General features: G+C 40.4%; 3 protein-coding genes across 4 annotated transcripts in view; 2 read left to right on the forward strand and 1 right to left on the reverse strand.

Moving 5' to 3' along the window:
- Positions 1 to 272, forward strand: part of LOC101970831 (serotransferrin) — a 29,666-nt gene extending 29,394 nt beyond the window's left edge. The window contains exon 17 of the mRNA XM_005327026.4: positions 75 to 272. Within this exon, the coding sequence (XP_005327083.1) occupies positions 75 to 109 (35 nt within the window). The 3' untranslated portion in view covers positions 110 to 272. The remainder of the gene's footprint in view (positions 1 to 74) is intronic.
- A 5,006-nt stretch (positions 273 to 5,278) lies between these two features.
- On the forward strand, positions 5,279 to 20,303 carry Srprb (SRP receptor subunit beta). Its single transcript, XM_005327028.4, has 7 exons — positions 5,279 to 5,455; positions 5,993 to 6,087; positions 7,562 to 7,639; positions 10,365 to 10,447; positions 13,927 to 14,063; positions 15,650 to 15,704; positions 19,210 to 20,303. Exons 1-7 carry the CDS (start codon positions 5,302 to 5,304, stop codon positions 19,421 to 19,423), a joined length of 816 nt encoding a protein of 271 aa, XP_005327085.1. The 5' UTR covers positions 5,279 to 5,301; the 3' UTR covers positions 19,424 to 20,303.
- The window catches only part of Rab6b (RAB6B, member RAS oncogene family), a 74,379-nt gene continuing 56,731 nt past the window's right edge, over positions 10,173 to 27,820 (reverse strand). Inside the window, exon 8 of one of the 2 annotated variants that reach the window (XM_078043338.1) lies at positions 10,173 to 10,557. Coding sequence is in view for 1 of the 2 variants with exons in the window: in XM_013359380.4 (XP_013214834.2) it covers positions 26,644 to 26,708 (65 nt within the window). In the remaining variant the exon portion in view is untranslated. Of the gene's footprint in view, positions 10,558 to 22,270; positions 26,709 to 27,820 lie in introns of those variants that run through there. The other variant, XM_013359380.4, reaches the window with a different exon arrangement.

Below are 27,820 nucleotides of genomic sequence, written 5' to 3' on the forward strand. Positions count from 1 at the left end.
GTCTATTCACTCAATGGTTCATAAAGAAATATAAGTACATTCTGAATTTCTTATCTCTCTGCTCTGCTCCACAGGACTCCTGGAAGCCTGCACTTTCCACAAATATTAAAATCCAAGAGGTGGGGCTGCTCCTTGGATGGAGATGGGAGCTCAGGTGACCCGTGGTCTTCCCCTGATCTCGATAGCTTGAGGGGCTTGTGTCAACCGTGTTTGTCTTCACAGCTCTGTTGTCACATGCATAGGTCACAAAATAAAGACTACTGTTGATTTTATATTTCAACAACTTCTTTTTTTTTTTTTTACAAATATTTCCACCTGAAGGATTTCTTTATCTATGTGTGCAGCTGAACCCTTCCTTCTTAGCTCAAGTCCCATCTAGATTTTCCCTGCAGTTCTGTGTGGTGCCATAACCATACCTCTTGAGTCCACCACATGAGGGAACATTTTCTAAAAGGGTCTGTGTGTTCATTATAATAGAATCAAATGTATGTGCTCCTATGTATGTGCACATATGTGTTACCAGGGAAGAGCAGGAAGGATAGAGAGTGAGTTACAAAGATCAAGTGTTCAGTGAGTATAGAAACGAGTATAGAGGACTTTACTTATTTTTTTTAGGCACCAGGGATTGAACTCAGGGGTACTCAACCACTGAGCCACATCCCCAGCCCTTTTTTGTATTTTATTTAGAGAAAAGGTCTTAGAGCCTTGCTGTTGCTGGCTTTGAACTTGAGATCCTCCTGCTTCCGTCTTCTGAGCTGCTGGGATTATAGGCATGAGCCATATGCCTGGATTTATTTTTATATTTTGAATGCATCCTATCTGACATAGCCAAGGTTCTGATTCTAACTTGATTCTGAAACATCTTTGGCTAAAAATCATCCCTTGGGCAATTTCTGCCATCTCCTTCCCTTCTCATCCAGCTTCCTCTAAGAGGGAGGCTCATTTTTCCTTTATTATTATTGAATGAACACACAGAAACTCGTCTTTGGCTCCACCCACTTACCTGAAGCTACTCTGGTGAAAGTCAGCACCACCTTCTCACTGTTAAACCAACTCAGTCATTTCATTCTTGAACCTGTTTCCTGCACATGATACAGTTGACCAGACCCTCCTCCTTGGGACTCTTTCCCTTAGCTTCTTGGACATGACCTCTCTCCTCTGCTTTGATTCCTACCTCTCTGTTCATTTGTGGTCTTACTGTAGGCTCATCCTATTTATCTTGGAATTTGGGGGAAATCTTCCTGGAGTTCTTCTCTAGATCCAGTGCACCTCTCACTTTCCAGGCCTTCCTTCAAGCAATGCTAATGACTCTTGGGCACCCATATTGGGTCATTGTAACCCCAGCCTCCAGTGTCCCCCAACTCACTGATTCCACCTATTACCAATGGATCTATATTGTAGAGTCCTACGGTGATCAGAAACCCAACAAATCAAAATCTGGGCTGGAGGTGTAACCCAGTGATAGAAGGCTTGCCCAACATGTGTGAAACCCTAGGTTTGATTCCCAGCATTACAAATAAAACAAAACAAAAACAAAAAACAAGAGAATCATCTGTCCTTCTCCCTTCTTTTGCTTCCCTAAACTAACTATTGTTAGTATATTTCACATTGGCTGAAGACACTGTCATTTACTCAGTCATTCATGCTGCAGACAGGGGTATCAAGTCTCATTCACCATTTTCCTCCATTCCACATCCAAAGTCTATGTTGATTCTGACCTCTAAATAACTTCCACTTGCCCCTTTTACCAACTCCTACCACAGCCTCACTTTCCATTCAGATGCAGAACTGCAGATAAGGGGTTTCTGCACAAAATCTTTCACACCTCTCTTAATTCCAGGAATCAGGACTCTGGGTGTGCTTTGCAGTCCAGACCTGGTGTGAACCTTTTTAATACCAGCCTTGATTCTCTCTGAACCTATCAATCCTCAGCCTATTGAAAAGTCACCTAAAGTCCACCGTCACCCCAGATCCTGTAATTTCAACTTGTCCTTTGTTGGGATGTGGTCCGTCTCGTTGTAACAGGTCAATACACCTAATTTTGATAGACTAACAGAACTCTTAGACAGTTGGGCTAGTACAACAACATTTAGTGTCAGGAGTCGCTCTGGAAATACACACCCTTAAGTCCTGAGCAAGAAATACTGAACAATTATTGTGTCCCACAATAACCTGGGCTTTATGCTCAGATAAAGAGGAGACTCCAGGAGTAGGTGTCACCCAGTGGAGTTGAGTTACACTCACCTGTTCCTTTGTAATCCTACCCTTTTGCCCTTCTTGGGATAGAATGTTCAATGGAATCTCCCCTTGTGTGTCCCCTGTATAAGAATAAAGAATTCCAAGGGTTCTCTCTCTTTTTCCATAGACCCCTAAGGTCGGAGAGCTTATTATTGAAAAGGTACTTCTGTGTGTTTGTGTGCTTTCTTTGCCATTTTCTTAAGTTATTGGAGTAGTCAGATTTGTGAACCCAGCATAGGTCGCCAGCTGGGATAGATGGCAATAATTCGGTACCCTTCCACCATCCTTAATTACTAAAACAGGATAGGCAGATGTTACTGGGCAGTGGTCTTTTATACATATAACCAAAAGCTAACATGTGCCTATGGTAAAGAAACAATTACTACCAATCTTAGATCACAGTGTTTTAGAGCTACTGGTCAATCCAATTACATAAGAAAACTAAATAAGATATAATATTTAAAGAAACATCAAAATTTCTAGTGAGAACTATATACTAAAAATCCATAAAACGAATAATGTATTAAAAATAAAATTAAAAAGTAAAATAAAATTCAGTAAAACGGAAGGAAAATTTGAGATACAAAATAAATTTCCCTTACACAAATAAGAGTGAGTTAGAATAATAATGTTTTGTAATAACAAGTAAAATGCATCACTAAACTCATGAAAACTACATTTAAAAGTGATTTAAACTACACTCAGTAAAAAATAATACAAAAAAACATAGTACCTTGGATAGGAAGACTCAGTATTGTAAAGATGCCAATTCTCCCTTAATCAATATACAAGCAATTTTTTAACTCAAGAAAATTTAGTACTGCTCAAATAAAAAATAAACATGAGACAGTTATGAAAAAGTCTGAGAAAAGAGTAATGATAGTGGACCAGTTACCTCTTCCATCTATTAAAATGTATGATAAGCTCCTGGACATTTGCATTAGGGATCATTTTTTTGGATATCAAACCAAAACCTCAGGGCACAAAAGCAAAAAAATAAACAGGGCTAGGGATATAGCTCAGTTGGTAGAGGGCTTGCCTAGCATGCATAAGGCCCCAGGTTCAATACCCAGCACCACAAAAAACAAAACAAAACAAACAACAGAAAAAGCAAAAAATAAATAAATGGGACTATATCAAACAGAAATACTTCTGCACAGCATAGAAAACAATCAACATAATGAAGTGGCAGCGTGTAGACTGGGAAAATATATTTGCAAATCATGTATCTGATAGTTAATATCCAAAATGTATAAATCATATAACTCAACAGTAGAAAAACAAATAGTCTGAAGAAAAAAAAATGGTCAAAAGAACCAAATAGACATTTCTCCAAAGAAGAAAAATTGCCAACAGGTATATGAAAATGTGCTCAGCATCATTAATGATTAGAGAATGCTAACAAAACCACTATGAGATATCACTTCATGCCCATTAGAAGGCTATTATCAAAAAGTCAAAGGATAACAAGTGCCAGTTAGGGCATGAAGAATGGGAACCCCTTGTACACTTTTGGTTGAAATGAAGATTGGCACAGTCATTATAAAAATGATACAAAGAAAGAAAATTAAAGAATTCAAAAGAGAACTACCATAAGACCTAGCAATCCCTCTTTGGGTAATACTCACTCATGGATTTTTCTGAAGAAGAACCAATGGTTATTATAAAGGAGCAAAGTGTGTATGTATGGAGTTCTCTCCTCATTAGTAGTATTGCAGGGAGTAGCTAAGAGGATGCATTTTTAAAAATTTTTTTTTTAAGAGAGAGAGAGAGAGAGAGAGAGAGAGAGAGAGAATTTTTTAATATTTATTTTTTAGTTCTCGGCGGACACAACATCTTTGTTGGTATGTGGTGCTGAGGATCGAACCCGGGCCACACGCATGCCAGGCGAGCGCGCTACCGCTTGAGCCACATCCCCAGCCCAAGGATGCATTTTTGATCAGGCAGGAAGTGAAAGAAAGATGTTAAGATCTTTGGATGGTTAACAATATGATTTAGGCAAAACCTTGAAAAACTGACCATGGCAGGAAATACAATTTTGAGCATTAGTTTGACCTGGTTGGCAATTGATGCTGAATCATCAATTACAAAATTCGTAAAAGTTGGTTAGATTAGCCATTTTAGCAAGAGTGACAGAGGTAAAGCTAGGAAGGAATGTTTGTGTTGGAAAGTAGATATGGAGCAGGAGTTAGGACCATAAGAAAGAATTAGAATGTGGCAAGATCTGATATTTGTAATTGATGATGGTAATTTATAATAAAATGATTTATTTACTTTCTTAACCCTCACATTTTAAACATCCTTTCTTGATCCAGAGTCCCCATTGTCTGTTTTTATTCAGTGAATCCTACTTTGTTTGAACATGCAGTATATAGTGGTTACTTGGGATCCATAGATCTACAGTTAACTATGTCACCCTCAACTGCAACTTCTTATTGCATCGAGACTAAACTCTAAGTTCCTGAGCACCGCTGAATGCCTTCCTAGACTTATCTAGCATTGATTTTCCTGGCTGCTTCCCTTAGTGCAGTCATTTGAGTCCCACGCCTAGGTGTACAGTGTAGAGGACTAAATTACTTAAGAATTAACATTCCTGCACATGCCATCGGCTCCTACTTCTTTTCTTCTTTACGGAGCTTTCTTGCCCCTTTTAAGGGCCCGCAGCGGCTCACTCATCCTTCAGATGCTTGCCTTTAGTCCCATCTCCCAGTGTACATCCTTCTGTCCTATCGCTTGCCACATTCTAAGTCGCTTCAATATAGGATGCCTGAGTTCCTCACAAGCCTCACCTCTCGTAGAGACCGACTAGAAGTTCTAAGTGGAAATTTCGAGAGCCATTCATTTCATTGTACTTTCCACAGTCATTTAGGCGGCGAAGAATGAGGGTTCCGGCCTTCGTAGAGGAGCTGGGTGTATGAGCGAACTACAACTCCCATCAGGCACACGGGCATCCCACAGGCCCGAAAGCGGGAACTACCACTCCCGTGAAGCTCTGCTGCTCGCGCCTGCGCAGAGCATAGGGCCACGTCGCTTTTGCGGCACCGGAGAGCACGAGCCTCATCCATGGCTTCCGCGGATTCCCGGCGGATGGGAGACACCGGCGGTGCCGGGGGCACCTTCCAGCCCTACCTAGACTCCTTGAGGCAGGAGCTGCAGCAGAGGGACCCAACGTTGTTGTCAGTACTGGTGTCGCTCCTCGTAGTTCTGCTGACGCTGGGTAAGGAGGCGGCGGGTGATTATGGTGGGTGCAGGGTGGCCGGGGTCCCCGCCTCCGCTCTGCTTCGGCAGGCCCCGGAGCCGAGAGGGCGTTTTAGTGGAGTTTAGATATGAGATTCAAAATGTCTGTCACCCAACCCTCTTGTCTGACGCAGCCCTGCGTTAAAGGGGGATCCCGGGCGACCCCGGGAATGACGTCCTGGTGCTTGGGACACGCGTTTCCCTAACTCCACTCCTATTAAGCCTGGGCGCGCGGTCCCTCCCTTTCCATCACTTACCGCCGGGATCCACGGGGTCTGAAGACGAGCGTGGACATCCTATGTTTGCGAGCTGGGCTCTGGGAATACAAAAGTCATAAGATACCCCTTGAGATATCCACGCTCAGGGAAGAGGTGTAGACACAGAGAGTTGACAGTTGATAGTGGCTGGCATTCAGCGAGTGCCTAAGTAACCACCGTAAATAGTGCTAATAACAAAATAAATCACAGGTTATCATAGATATCTTTGTTTTATTATTACTTTCCCCTCTGTTCCACAGTGCTCTGGAAGTTTATCTGGAGCAGAAAGAGCAGTCAGAGAGCTGTTCTCCTTGTTGGTCTTTGTGATTCCGGGAAGACATTGCTGTTTGTCAGGGTAAGTGCTTTGATTTATATCTTTGTTAAACTTAATATTATGGCATCCCTGTATTCCTGTGATTTTATGTTTTATTTGGCAAAAGAAACTTATCCTGCCAAATTTGGAGTGAATTCTAGACTTTATGAAAACAAAAAGACTTGAAAATCCTATGAACTAAAATTTTATAGCCATTCCTGTTTCTTTTTTTCTCCTTACCAGATGCTGATATTTAATTTTTATCACAAGATTTTTTAATAAGTGTTAAATGGCTAAGGATGCCGTTAAAGACATATAAACCTGACCTACTTAAAGTTATAATTTATCATGTAACAAACCTTTCAGAGAGCCTGTAAAAGATTTTTTTTTTTTTTTAATATTTCAATTTTGGGGGGAATTTTTTGGATTTTGGAAGATTTGCCCCAGTAGCCAAACTGTGGTTATATTTGTACCATAACTTGACAAATGCAGTTACATCCCAGTCTGCTGATTCTTTCCTCTATAAATTTATTGTCATTAAATCTGACACATGACGTGAATATTAGTTGTTATTTTTGTGTTCACAAGAGGAAAATGAAACCATGAAAATGTATGTCAAACTTTACTTATTCATCGATGACATGAACAACTTTGATGAATCAGATAATACTAAAGGAACACTTTCTCAGTGTCTTGTGCTAACCACTGTAATGGCTCTAGACAACATGGTTTTAATTTTAACCTTTCTTTATCACTTTCTTAAGTCTAAACAGCCTATGAAACAGTAAACAAAGCTCTAAATTGTGGCCTTTGCTGATTTCTGTAGTGTAAATACTCCTAGCCTGACCATTTCCAAGTGACCAGCCCAGCTTTGTCAAAGTTATTTTTTTAAAGGATGATTCTTCTTTAATAGTTTATGCTAATTAGGTTTCTTTTCACTAATAGTTATTTTTAATGTATACAGCATTTTTATTTTTATGTTTTTTTATTATTTTGAGACAGGGTCTCACTAAGTTGTATAGAGCTTTGCTAAATTGCAAAGGCTGGCCTCCAATTTTTGATCCTCTTGCCTCAGCTTCCTGATTTCCTGGGATTATGAGTGTGCACCAACATACCCTGCTGTTTTTGGTATTTTTAACTGAGTATGTGTTTTACTATGAGAATAGGACAGATTTTCTGCTTTTTATTCCTTTGGACAGTAGAAGTAGTTTTCCTTCCACTAAGGAAATATAATTTCAAATTATTTATGATAGTTAAAAATGTTTACAAAAGGGAAGTAAATTTGGCCACTAACTATGGTTTGAAAATATTTTTTTTTCTCTTATTAAAGAGAGGGGGAGGAAGTTTGCAATTTTTCTACAGGTTAAAAAAAATTAAGATCTTTTTTAGCTGTTGCAAGCAACATTCATTTTATTTGATCTTTAACCTGGGCAGGGTAGAACATTATTATTACTCATTAGATTTGCTGTTATTGTTAATATGTTCATTCTGATCTCTCCCATCTTATTTTTTACAGTTGTTAACAGGCCATTACAGAGACACTCAGACTTCTATTACTGACAGCTCTGCTGTATACAGAGTCAACAATAACAGGGTAAGATGTGACTGCAGTGTTAAAGAGTCTGACAACCTGACTGGAATGAATTAGTCTGAGGATGTAGATACCATTTGAAGTTTATTTTTATAAGGAATATAAAAATATATTATGTGACAAATTCTGCCTTTTATAATCTGTTGGCCAATGTAGTCATTTCTACCTCTCCTTTGTAGTCACTTATGTACAGTAATGTTATAATTCATTTTATTCTTAATTTTTTTTTGTCTTTTTTCCAAATTTACCTATTTAAGAATGGACATTAGGGCTGGGTTTGTGGCTCAGTGGTAGAGTGCTCACCTAGCATGCATGAGGCACTGGGTTCTATCCTCAGAACCACATAAATGTAAAATAAAGATATTGTGTCCACCTAAAACTAAAAAATAAATATTAAAAAAAATGGACATTAAGTCTTTTTCTTTTATGTTTTGAAGAGGTAATACATGTACACGGAACAAAAAAATTGAAAAGTAATTTTTCCTTTTCTAATCCCACAAGCTAGTCTTGTTGTTGGAAGTAATAACTGCTGTTATTTTTGTGTGTAAGCTTCTAAGTGTTCAATGCATATACAGCTGTATCTATATATCCCTTTATTATATTTTTTCTTAACACACTTTTTTGTCCATATTTTTTTATTTAACAGTATGACTGATAGAACTTAACATTTTTCTCCTACATTTAAACACATAGTACTATCTTGTTGACTTATGAACTGCATAGTATTCTACTCTGGCTGTACCATATAATTAAATTTTGATGTAATCAAAGTACTGCTAATATTTAGTTTTGTTTGTGGTTAGAATCTTTTGCCTTTACAAACTGTTGCAATGGATATCTTGAAAAGTATATATGAACACTTTCAAAAATACCCATAAAGAATCATAAGAAAGACTTTTCTAGAATGTAAATAGTGACAAGCAAGCCAGTTATGATACTTAATGAGTTTTAGTGAGTGAGTGGAATGAGGACTAAGTGACTGACTGGAAGAGTGGAAGGACAGAAGGATAGTGACTTAGAATTGTGATCTTAGGGCTCTTTTCCCTTTTCCCTTGTGCCACTTCCCCTTTGTGGTGCCTCTAGAGTTAAACACTGTAGGCAAAGGTACAGGGACTCCATTTAAATATCTAGAGATATTTTTGTTTATTTGAATGATGGCAGTTTTTCTGACCAAAACCTTTTTAAATTTCCAAAGATTTGGATTTTGAAATTTCAGGTTTAGGAGATCATTAATTTTTAGGGTCCTGTACTGAATTTTTTAAAGTGGGCTATTTGAGGGTGTGTTAGACCTGTATCTCTCAGTGCAGTAGCTACTGACCCTGCGTGACTGTACAGCACTGAAATTTGACCAGTCCAAATAGAGGGGTCATATAAGTGTCAAGTACTTACCAGACTTTGAAGAACCAGTGTGAAAAAAGGAATGTAAGCTATCATTAATAATGTCTTGGTTCCTTAGTACATATTAATAATATTTTTGATATACTGGATAATATAACTTATTATAACAAATTTTACTTTTTTAAATATTTACTAGAAAATTTAAGATTACATGTGGCTTATATTTTTGTTGAGAATATAGAACATTCCTCCCTTTTTTCACAAACACTGCTCCCACTCCCTTACGTTTAGATTTAGTTTTCTCTAGGTAGTAATGTACCTAGTCATGAATCTTCTGAATTGCTAATGCTGTGTGGTTCAGTGCTATTTTTTAAATGGAGCAGTAGGTCCTAATCTGGGTTCACTAGACTCTTACCAATATTTTGAAAAGGCTAGTACGTATTTTTATTTGTCTTTCTGAAAGATCATAATGAATCCAGCTGGAATTATGTCAGATCTGTACATGATACTGATTCCCTTCTATTGAACTGTGATCATGGTTGGAGGTAAACATGCGAGAAATGATTGATGAGTCTGATACTTGTACTAAAGCCAACTCTTAAGAGTTTTGTCACTGAGCACAGACACATCTACATTGATCATAAGGTCAAGGATGAAGTCCTGGAATGGTGAATAGGATTTAGTATTAGTGCATAATGTGCTTGGTAAATAGGGGTTCAAAAATTGGCAAAAAATTCGACAGATTTGAAACAAATAAATGGGTATCTGGTAAGCACATATTTAAGAATTAAGGGGTGGAAACTATGAAAGTATGCTTTGTTATAATGATTAAGGATCCCAGTAATGGCAACATATGCTATAAATTCTAAGTTCTTTTTTGCATTATAAGCTTGTGAATATTTATTACAGTTGTTAACATGTTTTTGCTTTTATTCACACTGGTATCTCCTAAACATCAGATAGACCACACATTCCCGACTCCCTCGGTCAGGTTTCTTACGAAACCTAAGAACATTTATCAAAATTGTTACTTTATATGTAATTTTACATCATGCTTAATGTTAGACCGGGAACCACATCTTTGTTCACTATTATATCCCCAGAACTTTGACCAGTGTTTTATTTTTGTAGGGGGAGGTTGGTGTGGGGATTCAACCCGGGGCTTCATGCATGCTAAGTAAGCAGTCTGCCAGTGAACTACATTCCCCAACCCTGGGCTGGTGTTTTATTTGAAAATGTTCCATGAAAATTTGTTTGATTTATTTATTAGAGTAACACTTGTTGTATTAATTAATTAACTAGACTCCAGTATTATGCCTTTAATTTGATCCTGATGTGCACATGGATCTGGATGGAAACATTAATCCAATATTATTGCTGCCATCCTCAGGGCAACAGCTTGACCTTGATTGACCTCCCTGGACATGAGAGCTTAAGGCTTCAGTTCTTGGAGCGGTTTAAGTCTTCAGCCAGGTAAGTAGAAAGAAATGAAGTGGGCTTGTTGAAGTTGGTACTGTGTATCCAGTCTGCACATGTGGGGCTGGTGTTTTGCTCTGATGGGATTCTGGAGGCAGCACACTGTCCTGCAGTAGAAAGAACATGGAGCTTGGAGTGAGCCACTTCTGGGTTGCAAGCCCACCTTTGCTAGGATTGTGAAGATTGTATGGGATAATGCTTAAAGAATATTTCTCAGAGTGTTTGGGAAGTGTTCCCTCATTATTATTAAAATATACTCTGAAGATGAATTCAGTGACATAATACAGGATTATTAATATTTAGGAAAAAATTTTAAAGCTCTGTTGGGTCCCAGAAATTATTAAACTCCAACATTATGTGTAACTTTATTTCAAGAACAATATTTTCATAATTCTTTCAGTGTCTGCCCTCATGTTATTAACCCTTAAATTCTTTACTAAAATTCTTATGCTGCTTTTGCAAGTGTTCTCTTCATGTGTACATCTAACATTGATAGGAACTGGAGAGGGAAATTAGTCTGACACATTTCAATGATTTGAAGACATTTTAATGTCTCTGAATTTCAAAGGCATCTTACAGTTGCAATTATCCCAGGTGTGATAGTTTAACTGGCAGTATTTTCTCCTCTTAGTGGTTCCTGAAATGTTTCTTTGAATTGATGGCATCTTAGGTTTGAGGAATGAGTTAGTTGGTTCTTTCCTTTTTATTGAACACATGTGGACTTAGATTTTGAAATTGTTTCCTTACCCACAAGATGGTGATGATGAGCAGTTTGTTTCAGAAGAGAATGTGATTTTTTTAAATTTTTCAGACAATTTAGACAGATCTAGAATTGGGTATTAATTTACCACTGAATTTTTTTGTTTTTATGTTGTCAGTTATAAATATTTTATAATTTGCAGTATAATTACTCTGTGACTCAAGTATTATAGGTAAATAGAACAAATATGGGGTAGTGATGCACACCTGTAATCTCAACTGAGGCAGGAGGATCGCAAGTTCAAAGCCAACCTCAGCAACTCAGAGAAGCCCCAAGCAAGTCAGTGAGACCCCATCTCAAAATAAAAATAAAAAAGGGCTGGAGATGTGGCTTAGTGGTTAAGTGCTCCTGGATTCAGTCCCCATGAAAAAAGAAAAAGAAGATAAAACTGAGTTCAAAGAAATCTTAATCATAATAAATGCATATTAAAGATTATTATGTGACTTTTATTACAAGTCAAATTTCCTTAATTTCTGTTTTTCCCCTTTATTTGTGAAATATGTTATTTCTACTCTTTGTGGTTCTCCACTTGCCCCCCCCCTTCCTTTTTAATATTTATTTTTTAGTTTTAGGTGAACACAATATCTTTATTTTACATTTATGTGGTGCTGAGGATCAAACCCAGTGCCTCATGCATGCTAGGCGAGCCACAACACCAGCCCCTTGTCCCTCCTTTTAAACATTGCACAACATCTCATAAAATCAATAATACTAGTTCCTTTTTCCTAAAGCTCAAATGCTTTAACTCTGCTCTTCCTCATATCATTCTTTTTCACCTCCAATGATTGCTGATTTTTGCCCTTATATTCAATGATTATTGAGACATACCTGGATTCTTATGATTTCTTTCGCCAAATTCTGGCATTCTGCTCTTTCCTTTTAAGATCTGTTTTTCCTCAGTGTATGTTTTAGAAATATTTCCAGAGAGTGAGTGAGTAGTAAAATTTCTCATCTTTTGTTCATTTGAAGCTATCTTTATTGGGTACTAGAATGGTGATTTTAGCTGAGTATAAAGTCCTGGGTGGTAGTTGTTTCCATGGTGACATGGAAGGCATGACTGCTGACTTCTGTGTCTGCTGCTGCAGTCTCATTGTTATTTTTCTAGGAAATCTGTCTGGTCTGCCTTCTGTCAAGGGGTGGATTAGCTTTGTCATGTTTGGAATTTAAATGTGCTGTTCCAGACCAGAGATTCATATCTGTCTTTAGTTCTTAGAAATTCTCATAATCTCTTCAGGCTAGTGCTGTTTCTCCATTCTCAGTTCTCACATCTTGTAACTCAGTTGACACAATTGAACCTTAGTATTTCTGCCCTTCTTGTTTCTTCTAAATTTTTCTACTTTGCTTATTGTGTGATACTCTCATATTTGTTTTCTAGTTTACCGCATTTTGTTTTAGCTAAGAATAATCTCTGTTTAACTTTTTCATTGGGTTTTAAATTTCATTTACTATGTATGGTCTTTACATTTTTTTTCCCCAAAATCGCCTGTTTCTTCTTCTTATGATTCCTAGTATTGTGCACTTAAATAATTTTAACCATGTGTTTTGTAGATTGCTTCATTATCTCTAATTTGGGGGTGTTTGTTTTTCTCTGGCATGACTATTTATTTTCTTCTGTGGTTTGTAATATTTGATCCAGAACCCTTCAAGGGGATGCATTATTGTTGTTGTGATTGATATACTTTAGTATATAAAAGCCTCATTCGAGAAGGAGTACATATTTCTATCTGTTGGGACCAGAGAGGTTTAGAATATGGCCCAGGTTTTATGTAAATCTTTCTACTTAGGAATCTTGCACCTGGGGAGAGTGTAAATTCACACTCCATACCTGGAGACCTGGTTTTTCAATTTCTTTTGGAATTATTTTCCAACCCTGGGCCTCTAGTAGACTTCTTTTAAGTTGTAGGCTTCGTGCAGCAGGTTTGGTTCCAGCTCCCCAGTGCGTGTCAGCCATTGCACGTCTCCGGCCCCACTGGGCATTTAGACCATTGTCCCTAAAGCCCATCGTCTATAGTTTCCCTGGGCTACTGTGCTTTAACTCTGATATAGCTTTGTTTGTGGCACATGAAGATTCTCACTGCTGCTGCCTTAAGTCAGGCCCTCCCTGGTCATGCTCTTCTAGTTCAGTTGCCTTCTACGATTTCTGTCATTTAGGTACCAGTAGTCTGTGCAAGACAGAAAAATATAAACTTCATAGGTTGATGTGTCATACCCTTTGCTCTGTGACCTGGTCGTGTGTCGTTCTCCATCTCCCTATGTACCAGCTTGCCTTGACTTCTTTAATGTATGTGTTTCCCTTGTTTGTGCCTTCAATATACTATGTTCTGGACATTTTATCTAGTTAAAATTCAGCTCAACTACTCCATCCTCCTTGACTTTGACCTTGTCTTATTGAAATGATCACCTCTTTGTTCTAGTTACACCATGGGCATAGTTCTCTCCTGGCATTTATCATTGAGTTCTGCATGATTTCTTGGTCTCTGGGGGTGGACATCATTCCTCAGTCTCTGCTCAGCTTCAGGCATTGACCCACAGTATCATTCAGTGCTATAGTTTATGTTAAATGAAGATTAGTGTCGTGTGATTAACTCTACACAGACCTGCATATGTTTCTCTAGTGTGTGATTCACTAATCTGAAGAAATTAAGGCTAGAATTTTCAGGATCATGGTGCACTGCTGCAGACTCATGTGCGAGTTTTTCTTTTTTTTTCCCTCTAGGGCTGTTGTGTTTGTTGTGGACAGCGCAGCATTCCAGCGAGAGGTGAAGGATGTGGCCGAGTTTCTGTATCAAGTCCTCATTGATAGTATGAGTCTGAAGAACACACCATCATTCTTGATAGCCTGCAACAAGCAAGGTGCCATTGTGTTTTCTATCATAATAATTGAGATTTTTCTGAGATCACTACTAAGAATTAGTTCAATTGTCCACAGTTATCATTATTGAGGTTTGGAGACAGTTGTCGTGAACTACAAGTGGAAGGATTTTTTTTTTTTTTTTTTAATTTTGAAAATTTGGGTTTTTTTAGTTATACATGACAGTAGAGTATATTTTGACATAAATACATGGAGTATAATTTCCAATTCTTATGGTTGTACATGATGTAGAGTTACACGGATTGTGTATTCATATATGAACATAGGAAAGTTATATCTGATTCATTCTACTGTCTTTCCCATTCCCCTCCCCCCATCGTGAGTCAGCATCCGAATGTCAAGAGAACATTCAGCCTTTGGATTTTGGGGGATTGGCTTATTTTACTTGGCATGATAGCCCCTGATTCTATCCATTTGCTGGGAATGCCATAATTTCATTCTTTATGGCTGAGTAATATTCCATTGTGTATATATACCACATTTTCTTTATCCATTCATCTGTTGATGGGTACCTAGGTTGGTTTCATAGCTTAACTATTGTGAATTGAGCTGCTGTGAACATTGATGTGGCCATGTCATTACAGTATGCTACAGTAAGTCCTTTGGGTATAAACCGAGGAATGGGATAACTGGGTCAAATGGTGATTGCGCTTCAGGTTTTCTGAGGTTAAAACTTAAAATTTATTTCTACTCCCATCTTTTCACTCATTTTCTTACCAGGCTTTCCTAAGGGTCCACAACAGAGGAATTGTTACCTATTTTGGGGGGATGTAGGTTTTTGGGTTTTTTTTAAGATTATAAATTATTTTACTTTACCAAATTAAGTTTGTCAGATTTCGATGTGTCATGTCAGTTGCACTATTTTGGAGGGAGAGGTTGGAGTCTCTCCTTCCAAATAAGTTTATCATTCAGCAAATTTTATCAATGGGAGTTTACAAGATTTTCCTTTAAACTGGTAACCATTAAAAACCATTAAAAGCCCAGTTAAACTGCCCTTCAGTTCTGTTACCAATAAAATAAGATAAACTAGTTGTCCTTTCACTGATCTATTTCTTAAAGTTCTGTGAAGAACTTAAAGCGTTTCTCAGAAGTGGTTAGATTATGATACTTAACGAGAGAGATATTTATTAGCATCATTACCTGACTTCTTTTGATTTCTCTTACTTAGCATGTAGAGGGCAGTTAATGTTTATTTGGGGTTTGTGGTCATACCAAGCATCCCTGTAGTGTGAAGGATGCTTTCACATCATTAGTATCAGCTGAAAGCATGCTGAGTTTATTTTTAAGTGACAAGTAGGGTTTTGTCTATTGGAGTGAAAGTTCTTGGTTGAGTCAGAGAACTGGTAAGGTTTTTTTTTTTTTTTTCTTTTTATGTTAAACTGACTGGACTCATACGTATTGAATTGAAAGCTCTGTAAGGTATGGAAAACTTAAGTCCATGTTAGGGTCATCAACATAACATGTTTGTAAGCATTACTTTGGGAAATCCATATGTGCAAATCTAATGTTTACTTTGATAGAGAAAGAATTAGCTGGTTTAATCTACAACAGTGTTTTTACTTTACAGATATTGCAATGGCAAAATCAGCAAAATTAATTCAGCAACAGCTTGAGAAAGAACTGTAAGTATGAATAAAGCCTGTTGGTTAAACACATTCACATATAGGCTTAAAATAGCATGTTCATATTTCTTTTGTCTGGTTATCAGTGATGATCACAATTATTGTCTGAATATTAGTGTGAGATATACTTACTAAATAATTTTTAGAATCACCAAAGGAATTGTTAAAAGCATTAATGGGATATTTTTAGGTTATTTTTAAGTTTTTTTTTTAATTTTAAAATTTTGTTCTTTTTAGCTGTACATGACAGTAGAATGTATTTTGGCTTTTTCAATTTCATGTAGAGAAGATTTATTGAAACCATTTGCTCAATTTGTTTTACCACCGCTACTGACTCATAATTGATATGAAAGATCTTAGAAACTAAAAAATTGTACACACCAGTTGAGATCAGTGTTATTTCAGAAAGTGGAAGTGTTTGTTCACCACACAGTAATGCATGTAAAACTGTGTTTAAAGGTGCATGTAAAAAAATAATAAGATAAAAGCAGGCAAAAACCAAGGATCAGGAAAAAAAGAAGGAAAACAGTTTTAAAGCCACTGGAAATTATTGTTGACAGAATGAGGAATATAAAAATCAAGGGTAGCATTTTGTAGCTTCTTGTATTGTTTTCATGCTACTTGACAATATTATTTACCCTGCTTAAAAGCTACATGCACCATTTGATGCTTGTTAAATGAATAAAGAAGTAGATCATGATGGGGAAAAATGTTCTCAAAGTTGAATTTATACAATTTATACAGTTTTTCCTCATCAGATCAGGCGTACTCAGAATTTAGTCAGCTTCAGGAGTGGCAGACTTCTGCCCAGGGCCTGCAAGCTGAGTAGTTTGACATTTTTAAAGGGCAGTTTAAAAAAAGAAAAATACACAACAGAGACCAAACACGGCTCACAAAGCCCCAAATGTTTAATTTATGGCTCTTGCTGGCCTGACCTGTGCTGCTCTCTGTGGATCCTACCCTTCTGAAATTGTGTGTCTGTCTCAGTGCTCTCTCTCTTGAGGCCATAAACAGTACTTTCCTTAGGCTAGGGACATGGGAACAGTTAGATAGTTTGGTTTCTAAGATTGTGTTGCATTTGTGGGGAATCATTTTGGGAGAACAAAAGCTATTATAATATTATTTGTGTTTCAGGATTCTTTTTGCCCCCCCCCCACTTTTTTTTGACAGTGCAGTCCCAAGTTTACCCATATTTAAAACAGGTTTTTCTTTGGTTTTTTGCTTTTTACAGTAGGGTTAGAGGAAAACAGTACAGAACTAAACACTCTGTTATAAACAGTGAAGTAAAATGTTGAAAAGTCGTAACGGTTAACATTAGTTAAATTAGAAACCTAATTTTAATTTAATTTTTTATTTTTGAGAATTAGGCCCTATCAGTTTTGAAGGAATTTAAAGTTTTGAATTACAAGGGTTGTTTTTTATAACCCTGTAGCAAAAGCTGGTTACACATAATGTTTTGCTCTTTTTTTCTTAAAAATTGTTATAACATAGTATACATATAAGAGTATATAAGGTGCATATATTAAATTTGAAGATTATAAGATGGATACTGTGTACTCACCACTAAGCCTAAAAGGCCTAGCTGGCTGTGTGTTCCTCCCCAAAAGCTTTCCCTCAGAAGGTAAATGATATCCTAAGTTTTTTTGTAGCAGTTTTTTACATTTTTTATTGTTTCTTTTTTGGGCTATATATAACAGTAGGATTCATGTTGACATAATTTAAAAAGCATGGGATATAATTTGCTCAAATTCAGTCCTCAGTATTTCTCCTGTCCTCCGTCTCCCTGTTCCTTTTTCTCTGCTCTACTGATCTGTGTGCTATTTACTTTTAGATCTTTTTTTCTTTTTGGTTAGTGTCTTGTGGATATAGATGATATGAGATTCACTGAGGTGTATTCCTGTATGAACATAGGAAAGTTAGGTTAGATTGATTCCTCTCTTTTTCTCTTATCCGACTCTTTTCCTTCCCCCTTAGTTCCATTCATTTAGCCTGTTGGTCTTCCTCCTTTTTTGACAGACTCCCCTCCTTTTTTCCCTTTTCCATTCTTTCTCTTTTCCCTTCCTATTTTGGACTAATTTCCACATATCAGAAAAAATATTTGGCTTTCTGAATGTGGCTTGTTTCACTTAGCATTATGGTGTCCAGTTCCATGCATTTATCAGCAAATGCCATGATTTTATTCTTGTTTATGGCTGAGTCATACTCCATTGTGTATATGTACCACATTTCTTTATCCATTCATCTGTTGAAGGTTGGACAGAGCTTGGGTATTGTTAATTGTGCTGCTAAACATTGATGTGGCTGCGTCACTAGAATATGCTGATTTTAGATCTTTTGTATATATACTGAGGCGTGGGATAGCTGGGTCGTCTGGTAATTCCACTCTTACTAGTTTTTTGAGAAATCTCCATACTGCTTTCCAGAGTGGTTGCACCAATTTGCAGTTCCACCAGCAAAGTATGAGTGTACCTTTCCCCCACATCCCTTGCCAACACTTATTATTATTTGAATTCTTGATAATTGCCATTCTGACTGGAGTGAAATGAAATCTTAATGTAGTTTTGTTTTGCATTTTCCTGATTGCTAGAGATGTTAAACACTTTTTCATATATTTGTTGGCCAACTGTAATTTCTTCTTTTGACCAATGTATGTTTAGTCTTTCCCATTTATTTAATTGGGGTTTTCTTTCTTTCTTTTTTTTTTTTAGAGTTAAGTTTTTTGAGTTCTTTATATGTCCTGAGGAGCAGGTGGCAGATTCTCTCCCATTCTGTAGGATGTCTCTTCATGTTCTTAATAATTTATCTGTTTTTTGAACTATTTTTATTCTGTTTTTGTTCTTAAACAACGTATTATTTAGTTTTGCCTTTGGTCTTCATTAACTTTTAAGCAACCTTATAGAACCAAGAAATGTTTTCCCTTGTAGGAAAGTTAGTTGGTCTGGCAAGCATTCCTCTGCTTCTGGGAGCAGAAAGGGAGGAGTTAGCAAATGTATTGCTCATGCGCTGTTTTGTCAGGGCCAGTAGATGGCAGTAAGGTGACTTAGTGGAGAAGGTTTTTGCAAATGAAGAGATCGGAGAGCAGTTAATTTTGTCAAATTAGATATAAGAGTCTAGAGTTTGTGGATTTATAAGTCCATATCCAAATAGACTCAAGGTAAAATAAATACCCTGTCTACCCGTGCTTAGCTTTCATAAATTAAGTTTTTATAACACTTATAGCATGAATTTTAAACTATAATTTAAAATGGCATCAGGAGATTCTAACAGAAGAGGGCCTTGGCTGAGAGAAAGTTGCTATGACCTGGGTCCACTACTGACCTGGTGTCACCTAGGTGAGAAATTGGAGCTCCATCTTGCAAATGCAAAGGATTGTTTAGTAACCTGAATAGCATAATTTACAGGTTCATGATTATTCTAGTCTTAAATGAGTGCTGACATATTTAGAAGTGTGATTTAATTGCTGTGTAAAGTTTTGTTGCTGACTTGTTTTCTTCTCCTCCTACAGCAACACTTTACGAGTTACGCGTTCCGCTGCCCCCAGCACACTGGATAATTCCAGCACCGTCCCTGTTCAGCTGGGAAAGAAAGGCAAAGAGTTTGAATTCTCACAGTTGCCCCTCAAAGTGGAGTTCCTTGAGTGCAGTGCCAAGGGCGGAAGAGGAGACACTGGCTCTGCTGACATCCAGGACTTGGAGAAATGGCTGGCGAAAATCGCCTGAGCATATATCTGAAGCACAGCCATGGTTGTCTGCGGGTGACTGGCAGTTTTGGAGAAAGGGTAGTCTGGCGTTGATAAAGAAGGGGCACAAGATGTGGCTAGAAACATTTCTTTATTTTGGAAACAAATTACTGTTGGCACCAGCTTAGATTTTTTTGTTTAAATTTAGTTCTCCCGTATTTCTCCCGTTCAAAGGAGTCACCTCTGTTTGGCTCATCTTCCTTCTGTTAAGGTGTGTGTAACTTCCCTTTAGTGTGTTCTTGATTTAGGATTGAGGTCTATGTGACATCACAGTTCACATAGAGAGGACATTATCATGAGACTCTGGTTATCTGAAAACTCTTATCCTCTGCCTCTATGCTTTGGTTCCTTTTGTTGGAAACAGACCTGCCTGTGTATGAAACTAGCTGATTTCCAGTCACCTCTGACATTCATGGACTGCACACTGTCTAGTCCTCTGTGAGTTCCCAGCTTTGCAGATGCAGTTGTGGTCGTTGCCCCACATGAAGACTGCAAGGCTGAGTAGGCAGTGGGTATGTTCTCTGTCAGCTCAGTGACTTGTCATACTCCAGCCTCAGCATTTTGGTTTTAAAATCTCATCAGTTTTTCCCAGAGGATAGAGTCGTAGATGCCAAATCTGTAAATGCCAAGGGTCTCACGTGTTCTAGTGGTCATACTAGAGATTACAGGAAGACTTAAACACTGCTCTGCTTTCTTGATGGCCGAGGGTTCCTGGGCTTTGTTCATGTGCTGCTCAGGTTATTCCTGTTTTGTACTCTTAGCTAGAATGTTGTGGAACAAATACAAGTGAAAAGTTTTCTGTAGATTTTTGAAGTGCATATTCGTTCATGCTTTAAAAAAAGATTGCCTTTTCAAAGTGATGTTTTTGTGTTTTGATGTTTAAGTGTCTTCTTAAACATTTGGGTTTTTATTGCTTTTTTAAGTGAGTAATACATTCCTTGATAAATAAATCAACCTGTCCAGCTCAAAGTAAAACAGTGACAACAGATGGAAGCATGTGTGGGGTTCAGGCCTAACTCCAAGTTACCTGAGCCCAGCGATCGCAGGGTGCACAGGTGCCAACTCTCCTGTCCTTACCTCACATGGACAGGGTCTTACTAAGCTGCCTAGGCAGGCCTTCAACTTGTGGTCCTTCTGCTTCAGCCTCCTGAATAGTTGGAATATGCAGGCATGGCACCATATCCAGCTGGGAAGGGCTTGGGTGGAAGGCCAGAGCGTTCTCAGGTGGTATCCTCTGAAGCCATCCAACCAAAGCAGGCCCTTTTTTTTTTTTTTTTTTTTTACAAGATGGGAGGCAGATGTGACCAGAGTAGAAAGTACTGTCAGGTTACAGGGACAGACTGACTGTAAGGCTCGAAACACCTTAGGAACTGGAGGTGTCCGAGCCGCCTTGTATGTGGGCACCTGATGCAGGTGCCCTCCTGTGCCCAGCTGAGGGAAAACTGCAAGGAGGGCAGTTGCTGTGAGCAAGCCCTGGGCACTCCATTGGTAAACAGGCCCGCTTCTGGAGTGAATCTTCAGTGGTTATGGAGCACACCCACAGACTAGAGGGGTCTTGCCACTGGCTGCAGTTCTTTATTCAGGGTCTTCATTCAAGCCAGGCCTTGGAGGCTTCTCTTTCACCATTACTGTGGGCCCTAGCTCCTGATCAACAAAAGCTAGAGCACCCCTGGGGCCTGCCACTTCTTCTCAGTGCCTATATGGTCTGCCAAGAGTGATGCACTTGGCTAGGTTCTGTTGACTTGAACATTGTTTGAGCTTTCTAAAAATATCTGAGTGTAGCATATGGTGACCTCTCTGAGCATCCCTGGATGCCACGCTGTGCACTCAGGCAGGACATTCACCACAGCTCTGTCATCACATTCATGTTGAGGGAATCCCAGCAGAGCTTCCTAAGCATGGCAAAGGCAGGGATAGCTGGGCAGCTGTGAGTGGCAATGCCATACCCAGGGAGAGCGCTCACTCCCTTTGCTGTGTGAAGTCACGTTGCCCTGAACGCCGTCACCCTGGGAGGACTGCTTGTCATGGAATAGCTTTCCTCTGGCCCACGCAAGCCTCATTGGTGGTCAGCCTCTGCCCCTTGACCTCCCTGCACCGTTCCACCCAACACTTCAAAACTGGAAACCAGAAAAAGGAAGGCTTAGTGGGGAGGCACATCTATTCTAAAGAGAGATGGCTTCCTTGAGAGATTGGAGGATGTTCCAGACCTTTAGAACCTTTAAAGGGAAAGGCTCTGGTGAAGCTGGACTTGAAGAGATTTCCAGCATTCTCAGGCTATGGCGATTCTGTGCCTCATTTTTGCTTTTAATTCTTTGGAATTGGTCCCAGAACTAAATGGGTTTTTAGGGCACATTTTTGTCTGGAGATGACAGACTTGAGGGGCCTTGCAGGATTGTCGCCTGGCTGGTGTAGGGTGAGTTAGGAATGCTATTTAGCGGGTTGAATCATCACCCTTAAGTTCTTGTCTCTGAATGGTTCTCTGGAAGTCAGGGTAGGAGCTCCATTCCCTACACCCACCCTCCCACCCCCAATAACCCCTAACCCAGGCAGTTAGAGAGCTGACTGATGAAAAAAGTCACACCTGAGTCTCGGCTCTGCCTGGAACTTCCCTTTCCATCTGCCTTTAGGCAGACAAGATTGTGGGGATTGTGTGGATGTAATCTTCCCAGTGTCCCACCCTACCCCTTCAGAGTTGGCATAAAGCCCAGGTGAGCAGGAGAAAGACACCAGGACAGAAGAGGGCTTTTGGGAGCGTGCAGTTGAGGATCTCTTTTTGAACCCTCCCCCCATGTGTGACTGCCCCCTCTTAGAAACATTAGACAAGAGGTTTGTGTTGAGAATTAGGACAGTTTATTGTTTGACCAACATGCTGAGTCTTTTCCACATTTTACACAGTTTAATGTAAAGTCAATACGGCCGCTATGCCTTCTGAGCCCGTAACAGATGGAAAGGCCACCCTCTGTGCTCCTCACAGCAGATCGCTTTAAAGGGAGGGGAGAGGGGAAAGTGAGCTGGGGAGTCAACACACACCACAAGATGCAGGCTGGCCTTCGACGCTATGGAGATTTCCCACCTCATGAAGGAAACAGCCAAAGCCCCATTGCCAGGTTTTGTTGATAAACCATACCCTGATGGGAAGGTCTGGAGTCCAGGGAGGCTGCACACTGAGGTCTCAAGACTCGGGAATACCAAAACAGTTGATGTCAAGCAGAAATTCAAAGGGTGCCCTGATGTCTGTGGTCACCCCAGATGATCTAAGTAGACTTGGGGACCCCAAATAATATCTGTATTCTCTCCTATCTCACTGAGATACACTGGGAAGAATCTTACATCCTAACCACAAAGCAGAGATGGCCTGAGGGACACACACAGGTTGGCGATGGATGAAGAATGGCAACACCTTGGTTCAGATCACTCCTGACTTGCTGGGTGATCAAGTCACCCTCTTGGTCTTATTCTCCCGCCTGCAGAACAGGAAGGGTTATGGGATCTCTGCCTTATGCTGCTGTGGCAAGGTGACGGTGCCTCACATTCTTTGGGGAGAGGTAGTTTGGAAACTAGCACACAACATTCTGGTCAGTGCACACACATACATCTGTTCAGCTGCCCCTCACATGGCTCTGACTATTTGCAGTCCTCAGTGACCTGGTCTCTGGTCCTGACATCCTTACCTGCTTTCATCTGTGAAGGAATGAGGCTGCTCTATCTGTAGGACACCAAAGTCAGCAGTGGCATTCCTTTGTCATATCTGGTACTTGAAGATAGGGGCTCCCAGCACTGGTTAGCCACTGGATAACAGAGACGCTGCACCCCAGATGTGTCTGCACTTGGCTACCACTTTGAATTCTTGTTTCTGTTTCCTGAGACACTAGAACTGACCTATCCATTGCTTTCCTTGGACCTGGGAACACTGCAGTATGGTGATAGAAACATAGGGGGGATAGTGATGGCAGAAGGCCTCTAGCCACCAAGCAGATTTTAATCTGGGACCACACAACTGCACACAGAGCTCGAGATACTGATGTCCCGCCTTCCTGCTGGTACATATGTGCCTTTGTAAATAAGCCATTTGCTTTTTTTGATCTTGACTTTTCTGATGCCTTGTTTTGGTGTGGAATAGGCACTTTACTGACAGCTTTTCTTTGAGTCCCCTAAAGAGAAAGTGGGCTAAAAGAAGAGGCTCCTGCCCAAATGCCAGGTCAGATCTAGGCTTTGGGGAGAGGAACTGAATGACTAAACTGAGATCATGTCCTAAAAGGAACCTTAGGCTTTATCCTCTGCTAACCAGTGTTGATTCAGCAAAGATGTGGAGTCTCACGGTGGATTTCAAAGCAAGTTCATGACATCTTCAAGAGGACTTGGCCATTTATTATTAAACCTTAATTCTGAGACAAGATCCTCCCTCAAGCAAATGGATAGTAATGGCACTGACTCAAGATGACAGCCAAGGAGCCAACCCATTTCTGTGAAAGAGGTCTGGTTACCATTATAGACCCTAGGGAGAGCAGGGTGGCATCAGGTTGAGAATGACTGGGTCATGGAATGGCAAGGCACCACTGGGGTGGGAAGATGAGAAGGGACAATTGCCCTTACCTTCAGAGGCCACAGGCTCAGGGAGAAGCCTGAACTCAAGAGAGGACGTTGTTGTGTGCAGTCTAGGAAAAGCAGGACTCCCTGAGGTCATGTCAATCCAAATGGTATCTGCCATTCTCTATGCCATCTGCTCCTCTGTGTCAGGATGGGAAACATCATGGTGCCTTGGATTGTGTGCACATGAGAAGAGAACTGAGTATCTACTTTGTTTTATAGGATGTTTTAAGTAAAGCTACCCTTCAATGCCAAGAAAATTAAAACCCACCATACATTCATTCACCAAGACCCAGTGCAAATCCCTGTCAACGGAGCTGTCCCAGAGGCCCAAAGTGACTGTCCTCACTGCCAGCCAGGCCAGATGCTGTAATGTAGACTCCCATAGATTCTCACAAGTTTGAAAGCACTCTTCCAACAAGCACCACTTGGGGGTATGCCCATGGCAGGGAAGTAGGGAAACCCTGGCCCATGCAGGCACGTGCCCCCTAAATGTAAGTACATAGAGAGGTGGTGGAGATATTCCCTTGGGCTATTTTTGCCTGTAGTTTTAACACATCTATGCATTATATTTATTGATGGCAAGACAATCACAGATTATTTGACAATATTGAATATTTCTTATTTCAACACGTCGCAGTACTTTTGAATTTCCAAAACTTTTATCACAATGCAAGTTCCAACTTGAGAGCAGGAAAGACAAGAATATACATTGATCACATGTATCTCTGTGTGAGGATGTGTCTGTGGAAGGTGTATACACAAGTCTATCTATATATATAATTATGTACACACATATAAAAACTAAACACGTGACATTTGAGTTACACTCATACATTGGTCCTTGCCCTCCAGAAGAGGTGCCCACTGGGATCCTGCTTCCTCTTCACCTGAAGATAAGATTCCTCTCTTGAGATCAGCTCTTAGGCTGATGGTGTGTGGCAGACCCACTGCATAAAAATCAGCCCTGACACCTGTTGGCTGCCATTTTGGATTAGTTTCTGAGAAATTCCAAAATTCCAAAACAACCTTGTTGGAGTTCTGCCTTTGGAGGAATTCACCCTGTACACCTCAGAAGGTCATTTAGCCCATCTAGGACATGTCTATCAGCAGACTGGAGGGAGCCAATGCCAGCTGGGTGAGAGAGGGGTTATTCTGAGTCACCACCGCCCAATACCTGGCATCGTGCAGGCCGGGCGGGGGGCAGTGGTAAGTCTGGGTCAATTTGGAGTGCCAGCCGAGTGAGTTACAAAGAGAAAGTTTTCTTCCAAGACTTTACAGGTTCTCAGGTCTAAGCTATTCTCAGGAATGAGTCAGAACGGTGAGAATGGCTCTCTGGGGGCAGGTCCCAGTGCCCTAGGCAGCCTTCTGGAGTCTTTACCTTGATCCTACCCTCAGGTGCCCACAGTGCAGCCACAATATCCACAAAGGTACGTGCACAAAGATTTCAACTGTACCATGCCAGTGGGGTGAAAACATGAAGAAATTGGCTTTTTTTTTTTTTTTTTAAGAACAACACTCAGCTGTATTAGCAACTGCAACTGAGGGTCTGAGAACATGTCTCTCTCAAGGTGGTTCTACCAATCCCCTTCCTCACCCAATCACAGATGGACCATTGGCATTCGGTACAGGCCCTATCAGCCTCCCTGACTGTTGGGAGGAGGGCTCCAGGGTGGTACGCCACCCGGAGTCACACACTGAGTTTCTAAGTCAACCCAGCTTTGCATGCTGGTTGACAGGCTGGTTAGAATATTCCAGAACTATACAGGGTGCCCCGGTCTATAAACCACACCATCTCAGCCCACAGTTGCCAACAGCACCCCGTCCTTCCGATGGCCTCTTGCTTTACTGGTCACTGAGTGGGCACAGAACACACAAGGTTGCCTGTGCCCTTTGCCCCCTTGAGGCTTTTGAGGGTAGGAAAAGGGAAGGCAGAAGCAGTTCCTGGGGGGTGCTGCCTGGCCTCCCTATGGTCTACAGCCTTTCTTTTCAGCTCAGGGCCCTGCTCATGCCCCTCGCTGCCCACAGAAGGCCCAAGCCTCTTGGGAGGCTGTTTGGTTCAACCAATGTTTGATTTAACCATGTGGGGCCTGGTTGGTCTGGGCTGAATAGCCCATGACTGGAGCCTAATTAGTTACTCAGTTAATCGTTTTAATTTACTGGGCTGGAGAGGGGAGGAAGGCAGAGGTGTTGGACAGTTCAAAGAGAACAGGAAGGAGGAGGTGTGTGGAAAAGGTTTTCTATAAGTTTACAAATATACAAAAACAAAAAGCACATCTTTCAAATAAAAATGACTACATTTTTATCTGGCAAAAAGTTGTATACACATGATTTAAATTTTTTTTTTTAATTTTAACAGTTTTTGGCAATCTTAATAAAGTACAATATATTACAACCAAACCAAAAAATAGTCGTTTGAGTAACAGCTGTTAAGAGTGATGTGATCCCTGATGCCCAGCCTCCCTCCCCATCCCACCCTACTCCTAGAGACAGAGAGAAAAGAAAAGTCCTCCCATCTTGATGAACTCATTCCCCACCCCCATAGGAAGCTAACCAATAGGAAGCAACACAACAAGCGAGTAGTGTCGGAGGAAGCCGAGGTCAGGCTCCGCATTAGCAGGAACAGCCGCCCTCGCTGGCCGGGGGCTCCTGGGGTTTGTCCAGCTTGATGTCGATCACTGCAGGGGTGCCGGCTAAGGAAGATGACTCTCACTGAGAGCCCTGCAGGCCCTGTCCATCCAGAGCACAGCTTGTCCTGGGCTGTGACATCACTGGCACACAGGCCAGGAGTCCCTGTCCTACCTATCAGCTCCATCACCAGCCAGGCCCAAATGCTCACATGTGAAAGCACAGGAGAGCACGGCCCTGCCCTGGTGGGCAGCAGGGGCACTGAGCCTGCACGCTTGTCAGAGCAGGTCACTTAGATTCCCAGGTGGCTAATGTGGGAGGCCATACCCACTGGATCTAAACATGGCCCCCTCTCCACCCTTTCCTTCAGTGCCCTTAGGGACCGTGGGCCAAGTAGCACTTATCAGCACCAGAGGAAAATGTTCAAACACAACCAGGTTGTTCCTTCCTCTTCTCACCAGGAGGAATAAACCAGAGACTTTCATTATTTAGACCTTCTAATTATGGCTGACCAAGCCCTCAGTACCACAATAGGATCACTCTTCTTGGGCTGGGTTTTAATGAGGTTTTTTGTTTTGCTTGTGTTTTGGTAATGGGGATTGAATCCAGGGGTGCTTTACCACTGAGCCACATCCCCAGCCCGGTCTATTTTTTGAGTCAGGATCTCACTAAATTAGAACCTCCTTAAATTGCTGATGCTGGCCTTGAATTGAGATTCCTCCTAGAATTATAGGTATGCACCACTGGCACAGGCCCAGATGGGCTCTAGTTCCTATAGGACTGCAATGGAGCTGGGGGTGGGGGTGGGGTGAGGAGGGATCACAAGTCCTGCTTATCACTCATTGCTAGCATCCTGGGGAGGTTTTTGTGTCCCCTGTTTGAGGACAACAAGAGAGATTCTTTTGCTTAAAGTATCATGAAAAGCCATGTGTGTCCTGAAGATACATTGTCGCCCCTTGGCTGTTAGGAAGCTCAGAATCAATATTGCCACCTCTAACAACACACACACACACACACACACACACACACACACACACACACACAGTCCTCTCTTGTTCCTGTGTATGTATGCAGGTATGTGAACACATACATACTCTCTATTCCATGGCAGAATACAAACAAAATGGAACAAAATGGTCAACAGGTCATAAGCGACCGCCTG

Source organism: Ictidomys tridecemlineatus, chromosome 3 (assembly GCF_052094955.1).
Source record: "Ictidomys tridecemlineatus isolate mIctTri1 chromosome 3, mIctTri1.hap1, whole genome shotgun sequence".
Classification (NCBI taxonomy): Eukaryota; Metazoa; Chordata; class Mammalia; order Rodentia; family Sciuridae; genus Ictidomys; species Ictidomys tridecemlineatus.

What these genes read in the sequence shown, in the direction of transcription:
- Srprb (XM_005327028.4), top strand. Translation starts at nt 5,302, where the DNA reads ATGGCTTCCGCGGATTCCCGGCGGATGGGAGACACCGGCGGTGCCGGG. An exon ending in CGGTTTAAGTCTTCAGCCAG is followed by an intron (nt 10,448 to 13,926) that starts GTAAGTAGAAAG and finishes TTTTCCCTCTAG; the next exon opens with GGCTGTTGTGTTTGTTGTGG. An exon ending in GATAGCCTGCAACAAGCAAG is followed by an intron (nt 14,064 to 15,649) that starts GTGCCATTGTGT and finishes TTTACTTTACAG; the next exon opens with ATATTGCAATGGCAAAATCA.